This window comes from Drosophila innubila (genome assembly GCF_004354385.1).
Source record: "Drosophila innubila isolate TH190305 chromosome 3L unlocalized genomic scaffold, UK_Dinn_1.0 0_D_3L, whole genome shotgun sequence".
NCBI lineage: Eukaryota > Metazoa > Arthropoda > Insecta > Diptera > Drosophilidae > Drosophila > Drosophila innubila.
This window is the reverse complement of record NW_022995376.1, coordinates 16,501,118-16,522,633: the sequence shown is the minus strand read 5'-3', so window position 1 is coordinate 16,522,633 and position 21,516 is coordinate 16,501,118. Positions and strand designations below refer to the sequence as shown.

The 21,516-nt window shown below is 40.8% G+C and overlaps 6 protein-coding genes across 12 annotated transcripts in view; 5 read left to right on the top strand and 1 right to left on the bottom strand.

Moving 5' to 3' along the window:
- Positions 1–13,380, top strand: part of LOC117786247 (tyrosine-protein kinase Abl) — a 28,256-nt gene extending 14,876 nt beyond the window's left edge. Inside the window, exons 2-9 of one of the 6 annotated variants that reach the window (XM_034624391.1) lie at positions 2,929–2,982; positions 5,183–5,714; positions 5,861–6,276; positions 6,343–6,929; positions 7,182–7,437; positions 7,506–7,626; positions 7,968–8,302; positions 9,371–13,380. In XM_034624391.1, coding sequence (XP_034480282.1) covers positions 2,929–2,982; positions 5,183–5,714; positions 5,861–6,276; positions 6,343–6,929; positions 7,182–7,437; positions 7,506–7,626; positions 7,968–8,302; positions 9,371–12,069 — 5,000 coding nt within the window. In that variant the 3' untranslated portion in view covers positions 12,070–13,380. The remainder of the gene's footprint in view (positions 1–2,928; positions 2,983–5,182; positions 5,715–5,860; positions 6,277–6,342; positions 6,930–7,181; positions 7,438–7,505; positions 7,627–7,967; positions 8,303–9,370) is intronic. The other 5 variants (XM_034624396.1, XM_034624392.1, XM_034624393.1 and 2 more) reach the window with 5 other exon arrangements.
- An 894-nt stretch (positions 13,381–14,274) lies between these two features.
- On the top strand, positions 14,275–16,732 carry LOC117787275 (protein Mo25). Of its 2 annotated transcripts, none has more exons than XM_034625759.1 (2): positions 14,275–15,602; positions 15,651–16,732. In XM_034625759.1, the coding sequence occupies exon 1, from the start codon at positions 14,526–14,528 to the stop codon at positions 15,543–15,545; it is 1,020 nt and encodes a 339-aa protein (XP_034481650.1). In that variant the 5' UTR covers positions 14,275–14,525; the 3' UTR covers positions 15,546–15,602; positions 15,651–16,732. The 2 variants fall into 2 exon arrangements, with proteins under 2 accessions (XP_034481650.1, XP_034481649.1); XM_034625758.1 differs by having other exon boundaries at positions 14,276–15,610; positions 15,647–16,732.
- A 330-nt stretch (positions 16,733–17,062) lies between these two features.
- LOC117788719 lies at positions 17,063–18,287 on the top strand. Its single transcript, XM_034627560.1, has one exon. The coding sequence runs from the start codon at positions 17,252–17,254 to the stop codon at positions 18,215–18,217; it is 966 nt and encodes a 321-aa protein (XP_034483451.1). The 5' UTR covers positions 17,063–17,251; the 3' UTR covers positions 18,218–18,287.
- LOC117788720 (protein anon-73B1) lies at positions 18,183–18,611 on the bottom strand. The gene has a single exon (XM_034627562.1). It carries the CDS (start codon positions 18,544–18,546, stop codon positions 18,289–18,291), a length of 258 nt encoding a protein of 85 aa, XP_034483453.1. The 5' UTR covers positions 18,547–18,611; the 3' UTR covers positions 18,183–18,288.
- A 108-nt stretch (positions 18,612–18,719) lies between these two features.
- On the top strand, positions 18,720–20,265 carry LOC117788349 (prostaglandin E synthase 2). The gene is made up of 3 exons (XM_034627094.1): positions 18,720–19,556; positions 19,614–20,020; positions 20,077–20,265. Exons 1-3 carry the CDS (start codon positions 18,814–18,816, stop codon positions 20,166–20,168), a joined length of 1,242 nt encoding a protein of 413 aa, XP_034482985.1. The 5' UTR covers positions 18,720–18,813; the 3' UTR covers positions 20,169–20,265.
- A 248-nt stretch (positions 20,266–20,513) lies between these two features.
- On the top strand, positions 20,514–21,460 carry LOC117786583 (proteasome subunit beta type-1). The gene is made up of 2 exons (XM_034624914.1): positions 20,514–20,689; positions 20,747–21,460. The coding sequence occupies exons 1-2, from the start codon at positions 20,601–20,603 to the stop codon at positions 21,363–21,365; spliced, it is 708 nt and encodes a 235-aa protein (XP_034480805.1). The 5' UTR covers positions 20,514–20,600; the 3' UTR covers positions 21,366–21,460.
- The last annotated feature ends 56 nt before the right edge of the window (positions 21,461–21,516 follow it).

The following is a 21,516-nucleotide window of genomic DNA, read 5'->3' as shown; positions in this document are numbered from 1 at the left end:
TTTTATTTCAATTTTTTTGTTTGTGTATGTTTCGCATTTCTCGTTCTCTGTAGTTTTTCTTCGCACATTTTTCGCACTTTGTTGGTTTTTTGCGGCAAAGAAACTGGAACTGAAACACACCGAGCGTCCTCCACGGGAGGTTCCCTTTTTTCTCACCTTTATGTATACAAGTACATACATATGTAAATTTTTACCGGCAAAATTAAATTCTTTTACATTCTCAACATTATGTCAAAGTGTCAGTTACTTAACATGCGACGTCAAATTGAAAAATGAATAAGGGGAGTATGTATATAAAATATGGGAAACTCTTTTGATTTGTTGCCTAGATAGACCATATGGTTTTTGGTTCAGGGAGTACTCGCCCTATTGCGCAGTTTGAATCTATGATACATTTAAAAAATGCTAGAAATTTTGTATGTAAGGAAATTTTAGTTTGATGGAAATATTCTTTAATATAAAAGTTCTTTAAAGATACAATTCTGGGATACATTCATTTATAATTTTCTGCATCAGAGATATTTTTTAATACCATTAGAAGACTTCAATATTATCTAACAATCTCTTTAAACTAGACAAATGTTATATATTCTATTACTTCAAGTTAAATCAATCTAATTTAGTGAAAATTGACTATAAAATCTTTGATTTTTTTAAAATATGAAACTTAACTAATTGCTTGTAGATCTTTACATTTTTTTGTTTTATAGTTCCCATTTAATCCCTGCCTTCTGCAAGAAAGGATAATTTCACACATCCATAAAGTAGTAGTAAAATAATTCTCTTGGATAATCCGATCTGTATTCATGCAATTTTAATGATTGACCAAGTTTCACCGCAAAGCAGAAGATTAAATTAACTTATGCTTAGATATGCTGCTAATTTGGTTGTAAATAACTTATGTACTTGGCCTAAACTCGTTCAGACGATGGCCAGTTTAAATCAAAGCAAACGGCTCTTGCAATCGTCCAATTTGTTTTCATATTTGCAACGGAAGCCAGAAAAATGTCTAATTAAATTTAACCCGTAAAAGTTTATTACCATTGACTGTTGACGTGGCTAACTGGCGGACTAACTGACTGACTACCTGACGATGGGTGACTGCTGACTGGACATGAACTGCGTTTTGCCAAAGGCGTCGTTGTGAATGAATCCGACAAGCGAAGGCGAAGCCAGTCAAAGGCCCAGAAGAGTGCCTAGACCCGAACTCGAACCCAAATCCAATGGAGGGCATGACACAAAAGCCCTTCAGCTGAAGGAAAAAGCTGCAAAAGTGGCAAAAAAAATATATATATATATACAGCAAGAAGAAGAAGACAAGAACAAGTCAAGAGAAAATGAAGCAACTAAAACGAGACGTGCTCAAATGCAAAAGATACAAATACAAACGAGCTGAGAGCTAAGGGCCCAAAGACAAACCAAACCAAATGAAATGAAATAAATGAATGAACTGTGAAGCGGCTAATGAATGAATGACAAAACGACTAACTGACAGACAGACAGGCAGACAGAGTGAGAGAATAACAGGGAGAGAGAGATAGACACTAGCGTTGAGTGAATTATTGAATAAAACGCAATGCAATGAATGAAGTTTTGTGGTGCTTAAAGACTTTTCTTTACAATAAATCACACATTGAAGCGCATTTAGCTGACAGCACAACAAAGAGGGGGAGAGAAGACGGTAAATAAGATGAGGGGAGGTAGACATAAATAGCAGACACATCAAGTTTAATGCAAGGACAAGCCAGTAGACAGAGACAAAGACTCGAGCCACTGAACTGAAGAGCCATCAAATGTTTGGTCAACACATAATACGAGTAGTTTTTTGATTGGTTTAGCTAACTTTTGAAGAGTCCATCAATTGGAGGTCGATTGTATATTGGCTTTATCTTTTTTTATACATACGTTATCCATCTATCTTTAGACTGAACAATTTTCCGCTGCAGTTTGCATATTTACTCGCGAAGCTGCTGATGAGAGAGATAAGCTAGCTTTGTTGGTAATTGCACTCGAGATTCAGCCCTCACCCCATTTTTACTCACTTACAACTACTTCTATGATTAGCTGTGCGTCATTTCATCTTAAATCTGAGCGTAGTTTGCTCCAATTCTCCGTTAATAACACTCTCGCAAGTAGCTGACGCATGTGTATCCAAGTATCCGTGAGTCTGGTTATGTCCGGACTTCTGTTCGGGAGACGAAGCTTTATAGTTCGTTGGCCTCAATTCCGACTGCCAACTTTTTTAAATCGCATTTGATGAGGGCGACCGAAAAACCAGCATTTTGTCAAATGTCTAAAAGGAGGCGTGGCAGCTACTCTCTATTTGTTTTTGTTATTACACTTTTTTCCAACTAACGGCTGCGTTGTAAAAATGGCATGGCATCCGTCAGATACTTTTCTTATTTTCTTACCCCACTCAAGATTACAGCATTTAACATGACTTTGTTATTATTCTTGTTGTCAGCCTTGTTGTTGTTGTTTTTGCTGTTGTTGTATACATTTTTCTATGTTCTGTGTGTTTTCTGAGTGTGTCGAGGCTCTAATTGGCCTCTGGCTTTGGCTTTCAGTTCTTCTAGAGCGTATAACTAAGTAGTTTTTTATGCGAAGCCGCTTTGATGTCATTCAACTAACTGTAAATAGATTTCTATGTATATAAAATTATTTATTTATAATTGTATATATTTAGATATTGTGTACATAATGTATTTTCTTTTTATTATTATTATGGTTTAATGTCTGGGATCTCATCATCATCCACAAGTCATTGTATAAAGTATTTAAGCCATTGCATTTCAATCTCTACAATAGAAATATAAGGAATAATAATTGGAAACAAGCGATGATATTTTGTTTCTTCATTTTCTCGTTTGATCACGATGAACACGATGTATTGCTCTTTCTTTTTTCTCACTCTCTCTCTTTCTACAGGTACCAAGCACAGCTCTTTTCGCGGCCATCCCGGCAAATATCACATGAATTTAGGTAACAAAATTTAAACGTAGTGTCATTGATAATAATTATAGAATGAAAACTATTTGATATATATAATTAATGCATGATAATCAAAATTATTCAAGGGGTTAAGCAATAATAAAAGGGGTATGGCAAGCAAATATATACACAAATCATATGTAGCAATAATCTTTACATTAGATGTGGTTCATAATAAATCACGAAATTCCCTTATATTTGATAGGAAATTTTAAAGACTTTTGCGATAATAATAAAGAAAAGCATTGACTTGGTTTTATAATGAACAGTTTCATTAAATTAAGTCACTAAAATTTCATCTAATATTTGTAAATTCAGCTAAAAATTAAAAAAAAAAAACCCATATCTCAAATTACCATCTCAAAAATATATAAAAATACTTAAATTGTTTAAATAAGTTGTTTGCCATTGAAAGACCACAATTAATCTGAAAACTTATCCGATCGATGAATCCTTCTACGAATCATTATTCTTACTCATTATTATTCAAAAATGTTTTCTTCAGAGTAAGGTTGCTGAGTCAACGCGCTAGAGATGTTTTGAATATACGTTATGTTTATATACATAAATAAATCTAACGACCCCATTTCTTTATAGAATAACACAATGAGTCACCATTTGAGTTATAATTGAACATATGGTCTGGGAGGTCTGTCATCACAGGTTAATCGCAAATGCATTGACCAGACATTGCTGTGATTTGGATTGCGGACAGACCACCACGATAAGCTCGAGTGGAGAGAGCTCTAAGCTTCCGCTCTTCTACCCCTCTCGTCTTCTATTAATTCCAGAATCTATTGCTATTAATATTTCCTGCCTCGCGCGCATAAATTAACAATATGCGCATTGGGCGACAAGGCAATTGAATCGAATAGCAAATGTTGTTTGAAATGGATCCAGAATGGGAATACTCCAAAGGGAACCCTTCTCAAATCATTCATTATGTTTTATTATTTTGGGTTTTATGACTTTCGGAATCGCAGCGCACCCACATTCAAGACTAATTTGAGGCGGCTTTCCAAAGTGGCAGGCAGAGTGAGATACAAGACATGAAAATGGAAAAACCCATCGTGTGCTGTGAGCGAATAGAACGGGAGAGGGAAGTGCGGTGTCCGGTGTGTGTGCTCGCCCAGAATCTGGGTGCCAAAGCGGAAGTGGCTGCTTAATGAAAAAAAAAACCGTTGCACACACAAACGTATAGTAAATGTAAATTTTCTCAATTATTTGTGATGCCACCAAATGTGGCATGGAAAATGCGGCAAGTTGACAGTAGTTGAAGTTGAAATACTCTAGACGTCGAAACGAGATACTTTTTTTTTTTGATTGAGATCTCAATTAAAAGATTGCCTTGAAATTAGAGAACTGTTAAGTGGTTAAGCAAATAAAATAGAATACAACAATATTACCAGTTATACAGGCAGAATGCGCTATGAACAACAAGTTTGATATCTTATTTAATAAGAAAAGAAATCTTAAAATATTAGCATATAGATATATGAAAATATTGTTGAAAAAGACTTAAATTTATGCACTTATATGTATACATATTACAAATTAAATTACTAAACTTATAGTTTACAAAATTTTAATATAAAAAAAAAAAAAACATTTGACTTATACACGTTAAAATGCATCTTAAAGACACAGAAAATATATATAAGACTTTATTTATATAGCAAAATCGTCTCAGTTCTCAGCCATTTGACAGAGTTGAAATACTTTTAACAAGAGTAAAATAAAGTGCCACACAAACCACCGCTGTGGTGTCGTGCATCCGACAGATACAAATACAGCAGCAGAGATAGATATAGATAGGCATATACATAGATACACATTGCGATACTCGGTTACTGAAATCTGTTAGAACTTCCCACAATAAATGCGATGCCGACTGGGACGTGGTCGTTGTTGCTGCTGTTGTCGTTGTCGTTGTTCCTGGGCAACGTTTTGTGTAATTTTATGCCGTTTTATGCATAATTTATTTTTTTCAATGAAAGAGAGTTGAGGGTCCCCCTTCGTCCCCCCATCTGCCCGGGGCAGCAACAAATTGCCCGCATTCCTGATGTGAGAGAAACGGGTTTACCTTGAGAGCGTAAAAGAGTTGTGCATTGTTTCGTGACCAGGCAGATTGAAGTTAACATAACGTTCACTCACCTTGCTCTCTCCCATGTCATTCTTGTGCATCTTGCAGAGGCACTGCTCCAGTCACGTCCATTGCCACACATTCCGGCCGGGAGCACAGCGGCCACATTGCTTGCGGATGCCGCTGAACTCCAGAGTCAAGAGTCAAATGTCGGTAACGTGCTCGCATCTCTCGGTGGACACAGTTCGGCGACATCAGTATTTGAGTCGGCGCATCGTTGGACATCCAAAGAGAATCTGTTGGCACCTGGACCCGAAGAGGATGATCCACAGCTGTTTGTGGCTTTGTATGACTTCCAAGCAGGCGGCGAGAATCAGCTGAGCCTGAAGAAGGGCGAACAGGTGCGCATCCTTAGTTACAACAAATCCGGCGAATGGTGCGAAGCTCATTCCGACTCTGGCAACGTTGGCTGGGTGCCCTCCAACTATGTGACGCCGTTGAATTCGCTGGAGAAGCACTCCTGGTACCATGGACCCATCTCCCGCAATGCCGCCGAGTATCTGCTCAGCTCAGGTATCAATGGCAGCTTCCTGGTGCGTGAGAGTGAAAGTTCTCCCGGTCAGCGCAGCATTAGTCTCAGGTAAGCCAGGAATTCATATTTATTTTTAATATAAATGGAATAGACAACACCTATCCATTGATATACCAAATATCCCAAAAGGATTATTCACATAATATCAGTAATGTCCGTTGGAGTTTTTAAAACTAATTACAAATCTTGTCTAGGTACGAGGGTCGTGTTTACCACTATCGCATATCGGAAGATCCGGATGGCAAGGTCTTTGTCACGCAGGAGGCAAAGTTCAACACGCTGGCGGAGCTAGTGCATCATCATAGTGTGCCACACGAGGGACATGGTCTGATTACTCCACTGCTCTATCCAGCGCCCAAACAGAACAAACCAACAGTCTTTCCATTGAGTCCAGAACCCGATGAGTGGGAGATTTGCCGCACAGACATTATGATGAAGCACAAATTGGGTGGTGGTCAGTATGGCGAGGTGTACGAGGCGGTGTGGAAGCGTTACGGCAACACGGTGGCCGTCAAAACACTCAAAGAAGACACCATGGCGCTGAAAGACTTTCTGGAAGAGGCGGCCATCATGAAAGAGATGAAGCATCCCAATCTGGTGCAGCTTATCGGTGGGATTAGTCGATGAAACACTTGTTTATCAAAAATATATATGTAACCTATCTCTTATCTTCTAGGTGTGTGCACCCGTGAGCCGCCCTTTTATATTATCACTGAGTTTATGTCGCACGGCAATCTGCTCGACTTTCTGAGATCAGCGGGCAGAGAGACGCTGGATGCGGTGGCTCTGTTGTATATGGCCACGCAGATAGCGTCGGGCATGAGCTATCTCGAGTCGAGAAACTACATCCATCGGGATCTGGCGGCGCGCAATTGCCTGGTCGGTGACAATAAACTGGTGAAGGTCGCCGACTTTGGGCTGGCGCGGCTGATGCGCGATGACACGTATACGGCGCATGCGGGGGCCAAGTTTCCCATCAAGTGGACCGCCCCCGAGGGATTGGCATACAACAAGTTTAGCACCAAGTCCGATGTGTGGGCCTTTGGTGTGCTACTCTGGGAGATAGCCACTTATGGGATGTCGCCATATCCGGGAATTGATCTCACCGATGTGTATCACAAGCTTGAGAAGGGTTATCGGATGGAGCGACCACCTGGTTGTCCACTGGAGGTGTACGATCTTATGCGACAGTGCTGGCAATGGGATGCGGCGGATAGGCCCACATTCAAGAGCATACACCATGCGCTGGAGCACATGTTTCAGGTGGGTGACGGTGACATCGATTTCGAGGTCGAGGTGTGGGATGATGATGATGATGACGTCGATGATGTCGATGATGATTATGATGGCGACAATGACGATAATGACGACGACAATGGCATTGAGCTTTGATTTCAATTGGCGTCGTCGCCGCTCATGGAATGCCAACGCACCAAATGTGATAGTCTCACAATCATCCGTAGTGATAGCAATAATGATCCACGTGCTGCACGTCTCTCCTTCTTCGCTCCGCAGGAATCGTCCATCACCGAAGCGGTCGAGAAACAGCTTAATGCCACAGCCAGCGCCGGCTCCACAGCAGCAGCAGCGGCATCTGGAGTGGCAGCCGTTACAGCGACAGCACCCGTAACCACGGCCAGCGCCTCCTCATCGGCATCGGCATCGCTCAGTCTGACGCCACAAATGGTCAAGAAAGGTTTACCCAGCGTCGATCCACAGCAGCAGCAGCAGCAGCAACAACAACAACAGCTGGCCAGCACACCCATGTCAGGTGAGTTAAACGTTTCCATTTGAATTGCAACTGTTTAGATTCATTGCTGATTCATTAAATCATCCTAGAAACCGGCTCCAGCTCAACCAAGCTGAGCACCTTCTCCAGCCAGGGCAAGGGCAATGTGCAAATGCGTCGCACCACCAACAAACAGGGCAAACAGGCGCCACCTCCACCCAAGCGCACCAGGTAAACCCAATCCTCTCAATCTCCCAATAAATATGAGAGTCATTTAAATATGTATCCATTCAATTATACAACATAGAAGATGCCATATTTACCAGAATAGTTTTTTTTAAATAATTTTTTTTATTTGTTTATTTAGATTGTTGTCATCTACTAAATTTTTAAATGCGATTTTCACTAGCAGTATATTTTTAATTTTTTACCACCACCTCATTATCACTTAATTTAGAGCTGTCATTGTAACTATCAATAAATATTTATTTAGTTGTAATTTTCACCACCCTTATGTATCCCAACAATATATATAAATCTATTAACTAATATCCCTTTATACTTTTATGTAGCCTGCTCTCCAGCAGCCGGGACTCAACATATCGCGAGGAGGACGCAACACACAACTTTATCGATGAGCTCAATACGAATGGTAGTAGTAGCAACTTCCACTTCAAGTCCAACTCCAACAACATTTTTAGCCAAACCCTATGTAGAAATTTTAAAACCCAAATTCCAACCCAGACAAAAATACGTACACAACAACAACAACAACAATTATTACAATCAGTACAACAACAACAACAACAACCACAGAAACAACAACAACAAACGTATTCTATTAAGAAATCATCCTCCTGCAGTAGTTTCCTTTACGACATCCTATTTCGAGGTATTTGTCAATGGAGTAAGAATTCCTATTTACAATTTATGTTTCGTTTTAATTGGTTTGTGATGCACACAGCAAAGAAAAAGGAATTTCCCTTTTTTTCCTGTACTTATTTTTACTTTTCTTATTTTGACTCTTGGTATATTTATGTAACTGGTATATTCAAAATTTAAATCGTACTTAGAACGCAATTTAAGTTAGTGATGAAAATTACATTTTCTATGTATTTTTACATCACTAATTTAATTGTTTTGCTAATAGATTTAAAGCCTGAATATCCATCGCTTTTTATGTGTTTCTGTTACGATATTATGATTCTTTCTATTTTATATTCGGGGCATACTCGAGTGGAATCTATACATTAATTTAAAACTGATAGCAGTCGAAAAAAAACATTTTGATTTTAAGCAATCCAAACTATGAAGTTAAAATTAAAAGAAAATATAATAATTTGTATTATAATGTTGCCAGTTCAGCTTATAAAATGAACAAAATTTTCTCTTAATTTCAAATTCTGGCAAATATAAATGTTAATAACCTGCTTTTACTTTAACATTTTGGATATTATGTTAAATACATTTAATGTAAAGGTGTATTAACATTTAGATTTATGTTAATTAAGCCTTAATTAATTTTTAAATAATTTTTACTGCAAAAGCTTAATTTAACAACAATTAATAGAACGTTTAAGAAGTACTTAAACATGTACTAAAATGTATAATATCCCAAATAGCCTGACAAACTTAAATTCCACCGTAAATGCCCCGAAAATGTATTTATATTTCTGAATTTTCCTTCTATATGTAGCTTTTTTGGTGTATGATTTAGTTTTAAAATTTGTTTTTCTTAGCTATTAATTTATGAAGTTTATGTTAAATTTGCTTTATGTTTGTTTTTGGTTTTCTTTTGTAGTGCTTTTAACTTTTGTTTGGTGTTGACAAATATTGAGCAAAATGGGTTTGTCGCCACGACCACGACTCTCAGCTCCCGCTAATCCAAAAGATAAAATAACCCTCAGTCCCCAGCACGAGCATGCAATTGCACCAAACGGCACTGGCACTTAACTGAATCCTTCCCTGCTTTCAGGTCTTACCAGGGATATAAACAATTTGACGCAGCGTTATGACTCGGAAACGGATCCGGCTGCAGATCCCGATACGGATGCCACTGGCGACAGTCTGGAGCAGAGCCTAACGGCTACACCGCCAAACAAGATGCAGCATTCGCTGCATGGCGGCGTCCCAGGGATGTCGGTGGGCATTGGACCGCGTTCCTCGCAGCAGCACAGCTCCTTCAAGCGTCCTGTGATGGGCAATCGGGGACTGGAGACGCGTCAGAGCAAACGTTCGCAGCAACATCCAGCCAGGGAGCAACCTGGCAATGGGAATGTGAACACCAATGGAGGAACACCTGTACTGCCGGCTCATCCCATCACTGTGGGCGCCTTGGAGGTTATGAATGTGAAGCGTGTGGTCAATCGCTATGGAACATTGCCAAAGGTGGCACGCATCGGTGCCTTCCTGGACAGCTTGGAGGACAGCAGCAGCAGCAGCGGTGAGGCAGCCAATGGACATGCCACGCCCCCAGCACGTGCCCCACCGGCGGTGCCAACCGCACTGTCGACGGCAGCCTCAAAGGTGCAGCAGCCACAGCAGATGATACGCAGCAACTCTTCCGGCGGCGTGACGATGCAGAACAATGCAGCCGCCAGTCTCAATAAACTGCAGCGACATCGCACCACCACGGAGGGCACAATGATGACATTCTCCTCGTTCCGAGCCGCCGGCAGCAGCAGTTCGCCCAAACGTGGTGGTGGTGGTGGTGGCAGTATTACCCAGCCGGCATTGGCCAATCTGGAGTTCCCGCCGCCACCGCTGGAGGAGTTTGAAGCATTGCCGCCGCCACCACCACCGCCAGCGCCGGAAAGTGCCGTCCAGGCCATACAACAGCATCTGCATGCTCAGCACAGCAGCAGCAACGATGTCAGCAATACGGCGCCCAGCGTCGAGGAGGCCAGCTCCCGTTTTGGCGTCTCGCTGCGCAAACGTGAACCTTCAACGGACTCGTGCAGCTCACTGGGCACGCCACCGGAAGCAGCACCAGCGCCGCTGCCCGAGAAGAGTCTCAATCTCAAGGAGAAGCTCATCACCGAGATCAAGTCCGCCAGCAAGCAAACCGAGTCGTCCAATTCCGGCTATGCCAATGGAAGTGCACCAGCAGGTGCTGCTCCGCCTGCCGTTGTGGATCCAGTGTCGCAGCTGGTGACGGAGCTGGCGGAGAGCATGAATCTGCCCAAACAGCTGGCTACAAAGCTGACCAATGGCAACAGCAATATTAACAGCAACTCCAACACCAATACCAGCAACAACAACTTCAAGGCACAGCTGAAGAAGGTGGAGCCAAAGAAACTGAATGCGCCAATGCCAAAGGCCGAGCAGCCCTCAAATATAATTGACTTTAAGGCGCATCTGCGCAAAGTGGACAAGGAGCAGCAAGCTCCACAGCAGCAACAACAACAGCAACAACAACAGCAGCAGCCGCAATCCCAGAGCAATCCAAATCCAAATGCCAACAATTGCAACAAGTTTAGCAGCGCAACAGCAGCAGCAGCCGCAAATCAAAAGACTGAAATCAAAATCGATGTTAGCAACTCGAATGCTGATGCGGAATCCACCACGACCACCAACACCATGGAGATGGGCACAGATGCAGCGGGCAAGCGACGCAGCACAGGTAGTATTAATAGCTTAAAGAAACTTTGGGAGCAACCGCCTGCTGGGGTGACAGATTATGCCAGCACCACAATCCCACAAGCGTCAGTGGCCAGCAGCAATGGTGCAAATGGTGCAAATGTTGTTGTTGCATCGCAGTTGTCGCCCAAGTATGGACTGAAGGCGTCACTGCCAATGGCCACGACCAAGCTGTTTGGTAATAAACCGCCACCAGCGGCACCACCACCACCGCCCCCCATTAGCACCACACTGAGCACATCATGTCCGTCAGCACAACCCAAACCACAGCAACCACAGCAACAACAACAGCAACCAAAGCAGCAACAACAGCAGCAACAACAACAAAAACTAGTAGCAGCAGCAACATCTAAACTAGCAACAACTGCAATAAAAACATCTCTTTCAACGCAACTCTTCACAGATGCCGAGATCAGCAGCAGCCCCACCACCAGCAACAGCAACGAGGAGCAACAACATCCAATATCCGAGGGAGCACAGACGGAGATAATGACGCAATCGTTGTATGGCAACGAGCAGCAGCAATTCCACAACTCGACTCATCAACAGAATCAGAGCAATTCCAACAGCAAGCTGAGCACCTCCAGCATCGTGACGAGCAACAGCCAGAATAAGCCTGCCGTGCCCCATAAGCCAACCAAGTTGACCATCTATGCTACGCCCATTGCCAAAATAGCTGGTGTTGGTGTGGGCGGCGACAACATCAATTCCACGCAAATCTCCAGGGAGAGCATACTGGAGCTGGTGACACTGCTGGAGGGTTCCCTAAAGCATCCGGTGAATGCCATATCTGCATCTCAATGGTTGCAACTGAGCGACAAGTTGAACATATTGCAAAATTCATGTGTGGTTTTTGCGGAGAATGAATCGATGCCGCCGCACTCGAAATTCCATTTTCGTGAGCTGGTCACGAGAGTGGAGACACAATCGCAGAATCTACGCACCGCTGGCAGCAAAAATGTCCAGGACAATGAGCGATTGGTGGGTGAGGTTGGTCAGTCGCTCAAGCAGATTTCGAATGCGTTGCATAGGTAAATGATAAGAACGGGGATGGATCAGCAGAGGAGCGGTGAACCGGACAACAATGGCGCTGGCATTTGGCTGGACGCCGAGGGCAATTTTATCAAGCGAAGGCAACCACAGTGATAATAACAACAAGAACAGCATCGCTCCCACCATCCCCCACGCCCCTCACTGGCGCAAACACAACGAACGAACAGATACAGATACAGATACAGATACAGATAGAGATATAGATACAGATACAAATACAGATGACGACAAAGATACGCAACGACGGAATTAGAACGTATAACTTCAAGCCCAGCGAAGAAGCGAAGAACAGAAAGAACAACAACAACCTACAACTATATTTAATTATTAACTATGAACTATATAAATATATATATATATGCATATATATATATAAATATCGTAAAGTAATACCATCATGAGTAGTATCTATCTTTAGTAGCCGTAGCGATTATACATACATACATACATCTAGTCATATATATCTGATGCATCCGCTTAAATTCGATTGAGAGATTGGGGCGGAACACAAGGCTTCTAACTGAGTTGCAAAGCAAAAAAAAAAACAAACATTTTCTATATAGGCATTTCTCGCGTTTCTCTTCATTTTGAATACCTTTCTCCCATCTATTTACTTTTTAAATTAAGAAACATATATTTTGCAGATTAAGGTAGAGCTTCGTTTTATAAACAAACGTACATACATACATTGAAAGACATACATATACATATACATACTGACGACGAGAAAGAAAGGCAATACGAGGAAGATAGAGAGACAGAGAGTGCATGATGAATAAAATATATATTCATAGAATATCTCAATAAAGTAGTAATTATACATACATATACATATACTTGCACTCACACACAATGCAAATATATTTATATATATACAAACATACATTTATTTACATACATATATACTAGTCGGTAAAAGTGTTTTTAGTATATCTACATATATAATATATATATATATATATATATGATTTATACGTGCGTTAATTATAATATGATGCCCGTTAAATGCAAATCGAAAACTCAATCTACAACGTTTAGACTTTTCTTCGTGTTTTAGTACTCGTAATACCTACAATACATTAAAACAAACAAATATATGATCTATGTGTACTACTTGGCATAAATTATAAACAGTAGCAAAGCCCAAAGATATTATTATTAACGACTACTCGAAAAGATATATATGTATATGTGTTAGTTGCAAAGACTAATCGGACTTATTTTTTAGTTTTATGTTGATAATGCAAAAGAAATAAAATTGGTGGCAAACGCTTTTTAGACATACTTATTATACACAACAAATTGTAATTATTATCTGATATTTTATGGATTTTAAAACTACTTTTATACGTAAACAAAAACACATACACACTCACACGAAAAACAAAAACCAAATAAATATTCATTTCATATATGCAAAAATAAAAATGTGGAAAGCAAAACGGATCAACATTGGGGTGGGTCATACATATGTAAACCAAGCTGACATACTTACATATAGATATGAATGTGCATAACCATTAATATACTTCACCTTTATCAAAATTATCTACCCCAAATAACAAACAAAAGACATTGTGCATTCAAAAGATATATAAATATACATATATATATTTCTGTAATTTCTATAATATCTGTGCGTTTGAATGCGCTTAGAGCATATATTATTTAAAAGAAAAACCGGATCAAAAATACTTCAAGGAGAAATAAAATGATATTAAAACAAAACGACTGCAGTTTTATAAGATTTTGAAGAGGCAAATGAAAGGGTTGGTTTTTTTTATATTGATATTTTATAATTTTATTAAACAAGTAAGCAGTTTCATATTAAGAGTTTTAAATTTTAACTACGCGCCTCCCTGTCAGTTCCCTTTAGTCGAGCCGATTGTGGCGGTCGGGCGATATGTATTGGCTTCCATCCCTTGCGATTGCACGCCGCTAACGAAAGACGTTTGCCTGCTTTTTAATTCAAATTCGAATTTCATATAACCAGTCTAGTTCAATTTACACTCAAAGTTTTACACATTTTTGCATGAATAATAATTTATATTTTTTAAATTTGTTGCTTTATTCAAGTACCGATGTGTGGCAGTTTCACGAGAAATCACTCGCTGTTAATAACAGTTGATCAAATGGTAATGTTATTTTGCTGTTATGTTAAATAACATATCTGTTTGGCATTCGTTCTTTTTTTTCATAAAGAAAATAAGAAGAAGAGAAAGAGGAAAAAAGACGAAATAATATATAATAATAGAATATTATTTATACTGTGATATATAGCCAAGCATTGTTTTGTGTCTGCAAACAAGTAAATTGAGCAAACGAAGCAACAGTAATCGAGCAAGAGAACGAGAAAGAAACAAAGCCAATTGCAATACACAACAACATCAGCAACAGCAAAGTCAGCAGCCAAAAGCAGAAGCAGCATTCATTTTACAATGCCACTGTTTGGTAAATCACAGAAGACGCCAGTCGAATTGGTAAAGTCGCTAAAGGAGGCGATAAACGCACTGGAGGCGGGCGACCGGAAGGTGGAGAAGGCCCAGGAGGATGTCAGCAAAAATCTGGTGTCAATCAAGAACATGCTGTATGGTAGCAGCGATGCGGAACCACCAGCGGATTATGTGGTTGCCCAGCTGTCGCAGGAGCTGTATAACAGCAATCTGCTGCTGCTGCTGATACAGAATCTGCATCGCATCGACTTTGAGGGTAAGAAGCATGTGGCGCTCATATTTAACAATGTGCTGCGACGACAGATTGGCACACGATCGCCCACAGTGGAATACATATGCACGAAACCGGAAATTCTGTTTACACTGATGGCCGGCTACGAGGATGCACATCCGGAGATCGCACTCAACTCGGGGACAATGCTGCGCGAGTGTGCACGATATGAGGCGCTGGCCAAGATCATGCTGCATTCGGATGAGTTCTTCAAGTTCTTCCGTTACGTGGAAGTGTCCACCTTTGACATCGCCTCGGATGCCTTCTCCACCTTTAAGGAGCTGCTGACACGCCATAAGCTGTTATGTGCCGAATTCCTGGACGCCAACTATGACAAGTTCTTCTCGCAGCATTACCAGCGACTGTTGAACTCGGAGAACTATGTGACACGACGTCAGAGTCTGAAGCTGCTCGGGGAACTGCTGCTGGACAGGCACAACTTTACCGTAATGACACGATATATATCAGAGCCGGAGAACCTAAAGCTGATGATGAACATGCTGAAGGAGCGATCACGCAACATACAATTCGAGGCGTTTCATGTCTTCAAAGTGTTTGTAGCGAATCCGAACAAACCGAAACCGATCCTAGACATCCTGCTGCGCAACCAAACGAAACTCGTCGACTTTCTCACCAGTTTCCATACGGATCGATCCGAGGATGAGCAGTTCAACGATGAGAAGGCCTATCTGATCAAGCAGATAAGGGAGCTGAAACCGCTGCCCGAGGCTTAGTGGGCAGCGGCAGCGGCGTCAACGTCGGCGACAGTGCTGGCAATGTCGAGGGCGATAACGAGAACAGGAACGAAACGAAGACGATCTTGGCTGTATGGATGGATGACGATAGCGAAAACGAAGACGAAAGCAGGAAAATGGACAAAGGACAATGGATACAATACAATAATATGTGTTGGCAGGGAGTGGGTTAAACAATTGCAGGACATAATAATACACGTATTTAATAACAACAACAGACGATGACAATGAAGACGATGACGACGACGAGGACAGGCACTTGTGAGTAACTAAACAATAATTTAGACAAAGCAAACAACAAAATGATAACGATAAATAACGATAATGCAAAATACATAAGTAGTAACAACAACAAGTACACATATTATGAGTACACATTTATTATAATGTATGTATGGAATAGCGTAAAGGAATAATTGCAGACGCAGAATATTTTGCGAATTTAACTATATTATAATAACTAAACAAAATGAAAACGAAAACAAAATATCAAAACTCACTCACACACACACACATACACACACCTTTATTTACTTATTTCCCAATTTCGATGCAGCTTCGTCTAGTTCGCTTTTAAAAATGTTCAAGAGTTCGACTTGTTGTTGTTGTTGTTGTGGTTCCAGATCGAGATCCTCGTTCGCTTATAGACAGAGACATATAGACCTATGTATGTATGTACGTACACCTTCCTGTTACTACTACTTTTCGTAAAAGGTTTTTTTGTTTAAATTAATTTCTTCTTTTGCCTATTTAAATAGTTGTTGTAATGAAATTTAGCGTTTTTGAAACGAAAATCCCCAGGACAATGAAGATAATATGAGTTTTGACTTACAATTTAGACATTAAACATTTCAAATGTGCGCCGAAATTAACAATTACGGTAAATTATTATTATTAAATATATATTATATGTATGAAAACAATTGTAATTGCACACAAAATGTTCATTCAAAATACTGCATAATAATTATATACATATATAGTTATAATTGAGAAGAGAAAGCATTCAACAAACACACTCCACCCACACAAACATCCATACGTACATAGTTAAAAAACAAAAAGAAAAGGGAAGTAAAAACAACAACATTACGAGCAGCATAATAAAATATCTGATTATTATAATTTATATTATTCCCAAAATTAAAGATAACAGCCAAACAAAATTCCATCATGTGTCATTCTGATTGGAAATTGGGGGGTGGGGAGAAACGGAAACTGTTTCAAAATGCTTAAGCTCCTGAGTCATGTGAAACTTACAGGGCTGCACAAACAAATTATTGCTAGTTTAGTTAATGATTATAATGACTATTTCTGATCAATAATAAAAATGGAGTTCGAAAGAATATTGGTGTATTTGACATTCTTTCAAAGTTACTTTATATCAATAATTTCTTCTGTTAACAAAAAATAATTAAAATAATCATTATTTTCAGTCCCTGGTTAGAAATTTTAGATATTTTTACTAACCAAAATAATTAACAAAGTAAACTATGAACTCGTGTGTTTATATATTAATTATCGAAATACATTTTATACTAAATGTACAGGGTATCAAGCAAACAGACTGGCGTGGCATCTTAATAGTGTCCAGCCCTGGTGCCGATCAGCTGTCTTCAAATTTCGGCGCCAGTAAATCAATAAAAAAAAATGTAAAGGCAGTATCAATTGTTTTATACTTGAAGATGTATAAGCGATTTCGAAAATCAAGAGATCAAGTAGTTATAGGAGATAACAGCAGCAGTGATGATGACGCTGCAGATATTGTTGAAATGAGCAGAGTTCTTGTCAAAAGGCGTCCTGCAAATATGCAGAAATATGTACGCATTCAACGTGTGGAAACTCTGGATAATGCTGACATTTCGGACACGAGCAGCGATGAGATCAACAGCCAAGACCAGGAGAACAGCAGGTGTATTCTAAACACTAGCAGATACAGAGACAACTCCAAAGCGTTGATAGCAACACCCACAAGTAAATTCCAACCATTATCAGTAACCTTAAGCGGCAAGAGAATTTCACCAACGCCGTCGCCAACTCCATTGAGCACTAGAGTGGGTGCTTCTAAACTGGACAAGTCCATTGCCGGAACTCCGACATCAACATGCCGTACAGCTTGGAGCAGTTTAAGGGAAACGCTTTCAACGCTTAGGCGGGATCGTCGAGGCGTGCTGCAGGAGGCATTGGAGGATACGTTCATTGAATGCTCACTGTCTGCCACATCCATTGAGGCCAACTTGAGGACATTGGTCGACAAGCAGCAGATGCCAAACAGTGCCAAGATGAATGCCTTACTTCGAAGGAAACAACGATGCGTTAAAGGAGGTTATTTGCAGGAGTACAAGCGACTGATGCAGAAGGAGCGCATGGATCGACGTAGTCTTAACCATAATCAACGTTTGGGCATTAGCCAAGGACATCGAGTACTTGTGCTGAGTATATGTGAATCCTTTGGCGCCCACATGGCTCGCGTACAGTCCGTAGACTCCAATGAACCCATTTTCAACGTCATAGTAGCTCCCAGCATGGCACCCAAGATCACTGTTGGCTCCAGTCTAGAGCTTTACTTTGATTTCAAGGTGAACTCAGCGCTGTTGTTACCAAACAAGGAGCTCGTATATATAATACCAAATAAATTAGTTTTATTATAAGGACGAGTACACACACTTAAAAATACTTGGAAAATAATTTGTAAATACATTCAGATATGATTAAATCCCAGCTAGCGTCGCTTTTTCTTCTCCAGCTTGCGTATTTTGTGCAAACGTCGAGCATTGGTCGGAACAGGCTCATCGATGAGTCTCCCCTCGTCATCGCTGTTATCGTGGGACTCGTTGCCGCTCATTAAAACTGCCGCTGATATGCAGATAAACTGAAATATCGCGCCCACGAAGAGCCCATACCGTACAAGCATGCTAAATAAGTCTTCCTCTCCATATTTATCCAAAGAAGCGGCAACACTCAAATGTTCGGTTGTCATTTCATTCACTTTTGTTTTCTAAAAAAAAATTACTTTTGTTTACAGTTTTGTGTATGCGGCGCAGTGTTGCCAGCTAGCTATAAAAAGCTAAGCTACGAGTTTTGACATTTGAACTAATTGATGCACATTGCCAGATCGGGGAATTAAACAGGATGGCAGCCTTTTGGTCGGGTGGCAACATTTGGGACAGGTGGCGACGTTGTGGGTAGAAAAGCGTTTTGCATAATTAGTTTTTTAAGTATTTATTTTAATAGATTTGCGAAAAATATGTCGTGTTTTCGATTAGCTATAGCAGTTAATGCCACACGGCCGCTGCCTTTAAACGGGCAGAGTCTTCGTCTATTGCCCAAAAGAAATCAGGAAATTTCTTTTACGCGCCGGCAATTCTCAAAGGCATTGGAGGAAAGCAGTCATAAGAAGAAATCCACTGGGACATTGAAGCTGGCGCTACTGGGAGCAAGTATTGGAGCTGTCGCTGGATCCGGTTACACGTTCTACTCCAATTTCACCGACAAGAATGCACACAAGGAGCACGAGCGAACTCCGCCACAAGTTATAGAGTCTCTGCCGGCTGGTCTGCGAATAACGAAGCGGTATTTGAATCCCAAAGACAACTCCGGTCTGGACATTGTGCTGTTCCAATTCCAGACATGTCCATTCTGCTGCAAGGTGCGTGCCTATCTGGACTACATGGGCGTATCCTATTCAGTGGTTGAGGTGGACGCAGTTCTAAGGCAAGACATCAGATGGTCATCGGTTAAGAAGGTGCCAATGGTGCTAATCCGCCAAAAGAATGGTCAATATGTGCAGATGACAGACTCCAGTGCCATCATTTCTCTTGTCGCTACCACGCTGAACGATAAGCGCTTGGATGTCGGCGACTTGGCACAATTCTATCCGCAAATCTCGTTCTTTGATGATGAGGGCAAGAAACGACATGATATTATGAACAAGTACTTCCTCATGTACCAGGATCGCACACCAAAAAATATGACTAAGGATTTGGAAGAGTAAGTGATTAGATTTCTACTTTATATGTACTATATAACTAGAAGACTCTTCTTAAGGAATGAGCGCAGGTGGAGAACATGGGCGGACAATCATCTAGTACACCTGATATCGCCCAACTGTTACCAAACCCTTAACGAGTCCTTTGAGACCTTTGAATGGTTCTCCAAGGCAGGCGAGTGGGATGTCTACTTCCCCAAGTGGGAGCGGAATCTGATGGTGTACTGTGGAGCAACGGCCATGTGGGCCATAGCCAAGTTATTGAAGCGGCGACACGACCTGTCCGATGATGTCAGATCTCATATATATGATGCACTCGACAAATGGAATACGGAACTTAAGAAACGTAACACCAAATTCATGGGCGGTAAACAGCCCGGTTTGTCAGATCTCTCAGTCTTCGGTGTCTTAAGCAGCATGGAAGGATGTCAAACATTCAAGGACTGCTTACAAAATACCAACATAGGTAACAAAACAACTATTTAACAAATAGTCAAATGTATTAATGATTTCTCATTTAAGGAAAATGGTTTTACGATGTCAAGGAGCTTGTAGAACAAAACCGCGGGCAACTTCAAAGAGAGCGCATAGTGGGAGTGGCACCACAAGCTTAATACAGAGTAAATCTATAATCAAGTCAATATTCAAGTCATTTACAGCCACACATATTGTTTACAAATGTTTAATAAACGCCACACTTTTTATTTTAAATTGCTCGTTATGGCAATATTTAAGGAGAGAACGCTTTATTATCAATATAGGATGTGCATATTTGTGGGAGGCTGCCACTTTTTTTGTTTGACAAGCCCTGGGTGCGACCAGATCCGTTTTTACAGAAAGATCCTTTTTCCAAAACTAAATTCATTAAGAATTTCGAGGTCTGGCAACATTTATATTATCGGATGCAAGAGGCTGCCAGACTACTGTATTATTTTCTGGGAGGTGGCAACCTTCAGATATTGTGTGAAACGCCGCTGACAGCAAAAAGTGCAAATCACTTTGGAATTGGTTTTCTTGTTACAGAAATTTAATATTATAACAAAAATATGAATACTCTTGGCGTTGAGCAGTTCCCGGACTACAAAGTTCCCGGAGTACAGCATGTAGACTTTAACCCCTACGAGTCGAATGGCGGGTGAGTGTGCAAATTCCTGTTCATAGATTGTACAATTTAATGGAATTCGCCTTGCAGGTCTGTTGTGGCCATCGCTGGTGATGACTTTGTGGTTATTGCCGCCGATACACGATTGAGCAGTGGATATACCATTCATTCGCGCGACCAGAGCAAACTTTTTCCAATGTCGTCGCAAACAGTTTTGGGATCCACTGGATGCTGGTGCGATACGCTGTCGCTCACTGGTCTGGTCAAGTTGCGCATGCAGATGTATGAGCACACTCATTTGAAGACAATGACAACGGATGCTGTCGCCCAAATGCTGTCGATCATTATGTATAACCGGCGGTTCTTCCCCTACTATGTGTCCAATATTTTGGCTGGCCTGGACAAGGATGGCAAGGGCGTCGTTTACTCCTATGATCCCATCGGTCATTGCGAGCGTGCCACTTATCGTGCTGGCGGCACTGCTGGAGCCCTGTTGCAGCCGGTGCTTGACAATCAGATTGGTTACAAAAATCAAAATTTGCCTGCCGATCAGTTGCCGCCATTGACCAAGGAACGGGCTGTTGCAGTCGCTTCCGACACTTTCATTTCGGCCGCTGAGCGTGATATATACACCGGTGATTCAGTACTGATAAACATCATTACTAAGGACGGTATTGAGGAAAGAACGCTGCAATTGCGCAAGGATTAGTAGTGCTGAGGGCAAAGGGTACAATTTTTGCATTCTAATAAAACAAATGTTCGACTTAAAATTGTAACTATATAAATAAAACATCTTAAAGATAATCTAATTAATTTTTATTTGTTCAAGATACTTTAAAATAATATAAAACAATATAAGC